The 8274-nt window shown below is 34.7% G+C and overlaps 1 protein-coding gene across 1 annotated transcript; it reads right to left on the bottom strand.

Moving 5' to 3' along the window:
* Nucleotides 1-7236: 7236 nt before the first annotated feature.
* Nucleotides 7237-8020, bottom strand: LOC110274385 (uncharacterized). Its single transcript, XM_021128401.2, has 2 exons — nt 7899-8020; nt 7237-7596 (listed from the first exon to the last, which is right to left on the bottom strand). The coding sequence occupies exons 1-2, from the start codon at nt 8004-8006 to the stop codon at nt 7381-7383; spliced, it is 324 nt and encodes a 107-aa protein (XP_020984060.1). The 5' UTR covers nt 8007-8020; the 3' UTR covers nt 7237-7380.
* Between the last annotated feature and the right edge of the window lie 254 nt (nt 8021-8274).

Below are 8274 nucleotides of genomic sequence, written 5' to 3'. Positions count from 1 at the left end.
GCAAGAGCTGAAAAGTGGGAGGCATTGAGAGGGCAGAATGCACCGAAAAGGACGAGACCGTCATCGACGTGTACGTCGCCGCCACTAGAGGGAGTCTTTGTCGTCATTGTCGATGGAGAACGTCACCGTGGACCCGAAGAATCCTGCCGTCGAGCTACTGCATTCTGTCACCGCCGTCGTGCCTGAAAGTTGCCAACTCCATCGCGTCTGTCGTCGCTGAAAGCGTCGTCGTCGTGGCTGTGGACCAGGGCTTCGAAGTGGCAGGGAGCTTGCAAAGATGAGAGAACCAAGATTCCAAGAAGGCCAGGGAGAGGGAAGCTTCGTTGTCGTCGCTGCTGCAGTCACCAGCGCGTGTTGCACGGTGTCGTTGGGGATGTCGTTCTATCACCGTCGAAGCGACGGTAATCGTCATTGAAGGAGCTTTGCTGCCGGAGTTTTTTGTCGCCGTTCTACTCCCTAGAAGCCGCCACCGGAGCTGCTGTTGCTCCATTCCTTCATTTCTCTTTGGTACAGTAAGTATTTCTCTTCCGAAACCCTCGCCATTAGTATTCTGTTATAGTTTGTTGAGAATTTTGTGATGTTAATGTCTTAGAGTTAAGTTATTGTTATTGCATGCTGCGTTTGTTGCTTTCACAGCATTACCGCGGAGTTTCTGTGGATGTTGCGGTTGCCATTGCCGTGAACTAAAAGAAAAAAGGGAGTTTGTCGCGTAGTTCAATCGCGTTCAAGGTAAAGGCTTTTCTTAAAATCTTTTTATTTTCAAGAATTGTTATAAGTCGATATTGATATAAAAAATATACTTTTATGATTTTGTAAATCTTATGGATTAAACTGAGTTGCGTGGAATGGATGTAATTGTTTGCATGATTGATTCATTAACTGATTGAGAATGTTTAGTTAATGACTTCTTGATTGAGTTGGTGGTTGTTGAATTGGTTTTGCTTGAATTATTGAACGTGATGGGTTGCCATACTTTTTTGGTTATATTGAATTCCTTGATTTGCTGTTGGATTGAAATTTGTTTGATGAAGTGTATTTTTGTAGGTTGATTGGATATTATTAAATGATTAAAATTCTAATTGATTTGGTAAATTTTGGATTAAGTACTGTTTTGGATCAAGATAAATTAAAAATTTATGAGAATGAGAGAACCTGTAAGGGTCGTAAAATTCAAATTTTAGGGGAGGTGTTGCCAAAAGTTTCATAAAAAATTAAATTTATTTGAAGTGTTATTTGAAAAATTTGGATTGAAAAATTATATAATTTGATTTTGATTAACTATGGAGAGAATTGTATTCTTGGGGGATATCTTTAATGAATTTTTAAGTAATTATTCTAAAATAAGTTATTATATTTCAATTGAGATTACGATTGGGAAGTAAGAATAGTTTTTTGAATCTGTTGGGAAGAGCTTTTAAAGTTAAAGTGAAGTTAAAGTTAATTTTGAAAAATTGGTTAAACAAAATAAGTTTCATTGGATTACTTCTAATTAAAGGGTTATGTTTTAAAAAGTATTTAGTGAATTTAAAGTATTTGAGTTTGATTTGGTGCAACGGAATGTTTTAAACTTAGAAATGAAGTTAAAAGTGGTTTTGGGTACTTGGTTAAAATCAAAAGTGATTTAAGAGTAATGAAATTAAAGAAATGGATTATTGAAGTTAATTTGAGACTTTTAGTTTAATGAAAATGAGCTTTATGAAAGAAAGATGGATTTAATTTGCTTTCTTCTTTTTTTTAAGAGATTTTATATTTGAAACACCTGGGTAAGATACAAGGGTAGTGGCTTAGTCCCACAAGTCCCACGGAATTATTCCTCCTGGGGATGTGTTTGTGGTGCGGATATGAGGAATATAGTAGGACATTCTCCTACAAAATATTTTTCAGATTCTCTTTTAATTGTGTATGCTAAAAGTGGGAAAGATAGTATGGCACTTTTTTTCGGACTATTTCTCCCACGTCTCTCTCTGGTTGCAAGGTGGTATGGTATTATTTTACGAAATTTTATGACATCAAGAGAAAGGTGGTATGACACTCTCCCACGGAATATTTTTTCTTGAATATACCTCCAGAAGAAGGTGATAGGGCACTCTCCCACGAAATTATTCCTCATGGGGATGCACGACAGAGAGACTAATTCGGAAGATGCCAAACGGATTTGGGTCGGGTTCTGAAAATTTAACCAATACGTGAACTCATAGCCAGTAGGACAGGCATGCATCATACTGCATTTGTTTGTTATTGTTTGGGTGTACTTAAGTATTTTGATTTGTCTATCTAATAAATTATGTCTAACTGTTAATTGTGGTACTTATTATAACTGCTCTTTAATTGTATTTGCGTTGCATTGTTTGTGCCTGTGATTGATTCTATTTTGAGACCAAGTGTTGGTTGATTATGTTGGACCGGAGGCCGAGATTTAATTATATGTTAGGTTTGATGCCGTGATTGGTTATGCTTTGGGCAGAGGCCATGATTGGTAAGTTTGGATTGGTTGATCCTTGGTATGCATTGAAATAATGTTATGTGATTTATCGGATTCTTGGTAAGAATTTTTTTTTCTAGCCATCTCCACAGACAAAGAACCTAGATGCTATGATAAAGCAATAGCTCATGAGAGTTGGCAAAATGCTATTAAAGCAGAACTTGATGTCTTGGAGCTTCTTCAGACATGGCAAATTACTTCCCTTCCACCTGGCAAAAAGTCCATCGGGTATAAATGGGTTTTCAAACTCAAATATAACCCGGATGATAGCATAGAGAGGCACAATGCGAGATTGATTGCCAAAGGTTTCACCCAAGTTCCCGGGGTGGATTACTCAAACAAATTCAGCCCAGTTCTCAAGTTCAGTATCTTAAGGATTGTGTTAGTCATTGCTGCTGTCAAAGACTGGTTCTTGAAGCAAATCGATGTGAACATAGCCTTTTTGCATACCGAGTTGGAGGAAGAAGTCAATATGAAAGTGCCCCAAGGATTAGAAGCTCCCCCTAACATGGTATGCAAACTAAAAAAGTCACGATATGACCTCAAACAAGTAAGTCGGCAGTGGAATAACAAGCTAAAATCGGTCTTGCTCGAGAATGGCTACCATCAGTCTAAGTCAGATCATAGTCTCTTTACAAAATCACAAGCCAGTGATTTTACAACTCTCTTAATCTACGTAGATGATGTGGTTCAAGCTGGAAATGATCTAGCTGAGATTGATTCCATTAAAGCATTACTGAATGCTCGTTTCAAAATTAAAGACATTGGCGACTTGAAATTTTTTTTGGGGATGGAAGTTGCTCGAAACAAACAGGGAATTGCATTGTACCAAAGGAAGTATGCTTTGGACTTGCTACGAACAGCCAGTTTTGAGGACTGCAAACCCATCTCAACTCCCATGAATTACAATGCCAAATTGACAAAAGATGGGGGGAGTTCCTTACCTGATAATGGTGAATATAGAAAATTGATTGGTAAACTATTGTATTTGGCAAACACCAGACCCGGCGTTAGTTTTGCAATTGGAAAATTGAGTCAATTTCTGGACAAACCTACTGATTTGCATCTCAGGGCTGCTCATCGTATCTTGAGGTACATTAAATCTGCACCAGCAAAGGGCCTATTCTTTCCCTCTCAGTCTGATTTGCGTGTTACAGTTTTAGCGACTCAAACTAGGCTGCTTGCTCAGACTCGAGGAGGTCCACTATTGCATATTGCTTTTACATTGAAAGTTCGATTGTCTCTTGGAAAAGTAAGAAGCAAACAACAGTGGCATCATCATCGGCCGAGGCAAAATATAAAACTTTTGCATCAGCAACTCGTGAAACAATATGGATAAAAAAGATATTCAGGGACATGGGATTGGACTACACTGAGCCTATTAATCTATACTGGGATAGCCAAGCCGCCATTCACATAGCGACCAATCCCGTGTTCCATGAGAGAACCAAACACATAGAGGTAAATTGTCATGTGATTAGAGACAAACTACTAGAAAAATTAATCCACTTAATGCCTATATCAACACATGAACAGGTTGTAGATTTGTTAACAAAACCTTTGACCCCAAAAAACTTTTCTACACTAGTTGGCAAGTTAGGACTCTAAGATATGTGCTGTCCTAACTTGAGGGAATGTGTTACCTAACCTAAGGAAAGCAACTATTAGTAGTAGTGATCTACATAGTAATAGAATAGTCCAACAAGATAAAGAAATTTACTAAGCTTATTTACTGTACAAGAACACTAGTATAGATATGATGTATAGCAGCAAATGGCTTTGAATTTTTGTCATTATGTTGAATCAGGTCCTCACCCTTCTTTCTGTAAGGTCCCACATCGGTTGGGGAGGGGAACGAAGCACGCCTTATAAGGGTGTGAATACCTCTCCCTAGCATGACGTGTTTTGACGAGTGAGTGTGGGGGGCTTCGACTATCATCCCTATCGTCAAAGGCGAAAACGTGAGGCCTCGTGTGCCAAAGTGGACAATATCGTGCTAGCGGGTGGCTTGGGCTGTTATAGATGGTATCAGAGTCGGAGCCCGGATCGATGTGCCAGGGAGGGCGCTGGACTCCCTTAGGGGGGTGGATTGTAAGGTCTCACATTGGTTGGGGAGGGAAACGAAGCATGCCTTATAAGGGTGTGGATACCTCTCCCTAACATAATGCGTTTTGACAAGTGAGTGTGGGGGCTTTGACGATCATCCCTATCGTCAAAGACAAAACCGTGAGGCCTTGTGTGACAAAGCGGACAATATCGTGTTAACGGATGGTCTGGCCTGTTATAGAGGGGGAATGAAGCATGCCTTATAAGAGTGTGGATACCTCTCTCTAGCATGACGCATTCTGACGAGTGAATGTGGGGGCTTTAGCCATCATCTCTATCGTCAAAGGCAAAACCGTGAGGCCTTGTGTGCCAAAGCGGATAATATCGTTCTAGCGGGTGGTTTGGGCTGTTACAAATGGTATCAGAGCTGGAGCCCGAATCGATGTGCCAGTGAGGACACTGGGCTCCTTTAGGGAGGTGGATTGTAAAGTCCCACATCAGTTGGAGAGGGAAACGAAGCACGCCTTATAAGGGTGTGAATACCTCTCCCTAGCATGACGCGTTTTGACGAGTGAGTGTGGGGTGTTTCGGCTATCATCCCTATCGTCAAAGACAAAACCGTGAGACCTCGTGTACCAAAGCAAATAATATCATGCTAACAGGTAGCTTGAGCTGTTACACTTTTATTTTTTTATACATTTTTTGAAATACATCTTCTCTTCCTCACTCTTCTTTCACTTTTTTTTTGTACATTTATTGAAGTGTATCTTTTCTTCCTACTTCAATCACACCTTCAATAAGATTGATGGAGTTTTGTGGTATGTTCGAGAGAACAACATGATTAAAAGAAAATGATTGTGTATTATGATTATTGCATGCATGTAACTAATGCAAGTTACTGATCGAGTGCTATTTATATATCCTCTGTTCTCCTAACACAAGCCTAAAGAACAGAAATCTTAATAACTAACTTAACTAATTTTGAAAGATCTCAAATAAAAAATTGAATTTATAAAAAAAAAAACGATTTATAAATAACATCTTGTAGCAAAAAAAAAAAAAAGAAAGAAAAGAAAAAAATAACATCTATTCTAAGTCTGTGCACACCATAGATATCAAATCCTTCTTTCTCCCCACGATTTTTAAATTTTATGTCACCTAAACCTTTTTTCTCCCCACGATTTTTTTAATTTCATGTCAGCTAAACGCATTATATGTATTAACCACGTCTCTCTATCATTACAATTAAATATAATTCATGTCATTCTATATCTTTTTAATTTTTATAGAAATAATTTTTTATTTATATTTAAAAAATAAAAATAATAATGTTTATTTTTTGTTTCTAATTTTTAAAAATATAAATAAAAAATCCAAAAATATTTGTTTAAAAGGATAAAAACATAAAAAAATTCACTTTTTTCATTATTACATTAATATTATTATTATGACATACATAAATATTATATTACAGTACTTATTATAAAAGATTCCTATGAATTTATTATTATGACTCTTATTACTATTTTGATTATTATTATCGTTATCAAAGCGAAATTATGATGTCACTTCTATTTTTCCTACTCCTTGCATAATTGTTTGAACGGTATTTATTATAATTGTTATGTAAAAAAATAGTAGTTTTATCAAATAAAACTCGCACTATAATTTCCTTATTAAAATATCTATAATTTTAAAAACGTAACATCAAAATTATTAATAGTGTCATTAGAATCAACACCGTTTATATTAGTAGTATCCAACTATTCATATATTTATATTAGTGTAATTAGTTAGTTACTAATATTAGTATTATAACTATTACTATTGTTATTTTTATATTCACTACGATTATTCTTATTTATATTTTTTTGATAATTACGATCATTCTCTTTTTTTTATTACGATTGTAACAATAATACAACCTATTAGCATCACTATTCATATTGTTTGTTTCCTTAGGGTAACAACTGTTATTATAACGTAAAAAAATAATTAAATTAAGACGAACAAAAATATCAATTTTATCTACTATTTTTCTTACAATGAGTCGAGTTAACAATTTGACATAATTAAACAAATGTGTCTGCTACTTAAATAATCCCTAAATAGCTCAGTTACATAAAAAAACATTACCTCTTACATCATCAATGCTTAGGTTACTAAGAACTAAGAAGATCCAACAACTTTCTCACCAACTTCATTTGCAACCAAACCGTTCTTATTTTCCTAAATCTCCTTAATCCAATTTGCAATTACATAAAGTCTGAATTCAAACATAGCAGAATTATTTTCGGACATATTTTAAATATTTTAATCAAATTCATGGGATCAGAACCAACATTCTCCACGGAAGACAAATTAAATCCTTGTTTATAGACATAAACCACAGGAAGACAATCAAGTATATATAAATATAAAATCATATTTAAATGATAAAATATAAGACAATATATAAAAATACTGAATTAATATATTTTATATTTTTTCAAATACAGAAAACTAACAAAAATTTTATTTTATTTTTGTTAAATTTTATAATTATATTTTTTACATTATTTTTTTCATAAATTTTTTTGTACAAAAAAATAAAAAATTTAATTTTTTTAATTTAATTTAATTTATTATTAAATAAAATATTAAATTTTGTATCTATATTCTCAATATTTTATTATCACTGTCCAATCTTATTTGCAGAATTATGCACGGAAAGGATTGATTTATAAGTATTGGACTAAAGTATTAGAAAAGGAAAAAAAAAAACAAAAGTATTGGATTTAAAGTAAAAGACAAGAGGGAAAAACAAACAAAAAACAAGACAAAAAAGGAATGTAATTAAATACTAAATAATACTATAACCCAGTGTTGTGGTCACAACCATCTCCAAGCTGGCCATGCAAATCTTGAGCACTTCTATACTCACAAGTGTTCAAAACGTTGGTGTCAGCTTCGGCGGTGGTTGTTTCTACCACTTCCTCTGCCGTCTTCTTCGTTTCCGCCGTCTCACTAACCGACTCAACATTCTCCGCCACCGTCTCTACTGCTTCATTAATAATTCCTCCATCACCCTAAAAATTCACATAAACGTATCCATACAAATATTAGTAAAATAATTCGCAAATGAAAAAGTGTAAGCATTCTATTCATATTGAATAAAAACATAATCTCATTTTTAATACTTAATATGTGAATTATCTTGTACAATGTTTTTATTTAATAATACAACTATGTTATTTGATTATACATATATATACTTGTGGAAATATTTAGCAATTTTATATATAAAATACAAAATATAAATACATATATACAAATTAAACAAGAATAATTATTAATAATGGCTAGAAGAAGAATAAAGAAAGAAGTGCACTTGAGGAATATTTGATGAGAAGAACACTTGATTGCTTCTAAGTACAGCAGCTTTTAATTGGAGGTTTTTGACCAGTTCTTTGGATGAGGGTAACAACCTATTTGCCATTTTTAATGTCACAAAATTGCTCTACCAGAATTTAGATTTATGTGAAATTGGAGTAGGGCTTTTATAACACAAAAGAAGTGAAAATTGAAAGAGCGGTGGGTGCTTGTGTGAATGTGACACGTGGTGGAAAACTAAGGGGGAGAAATGTGGTGTTTAATATGGGCGACACGTGTTAAGGTTGATGATAATTATTATGTGGGTGCGGCGACACATGTTCCCAAATTATGGGATTTTGTATGATTAATCATGTGTTAGGATAACGGGCTTG

The sequence above is a fragment of the Arachis duranensis genome, chromosome 8 (genome assembly GCF_000817695.3).
Source record: "Arachis duranensis cultivar V14167 chromosome 8, aradu.V14167.gnm2.J7QH, whole genome shotgun sequence".
NCBI classification, from domain to species: domain Eukaryota; kingdom Viridiplantae; phylum Streptophyta; class Magnoliopsida; order Fabales; family Fabaceae; genus Arachis; species Arachis duranensis.
The sequence above is the reverse complement of the archived record's forward strand: the minus strand, read 5'-3'. Positions and strand labels throughout refer to the sequence as shown.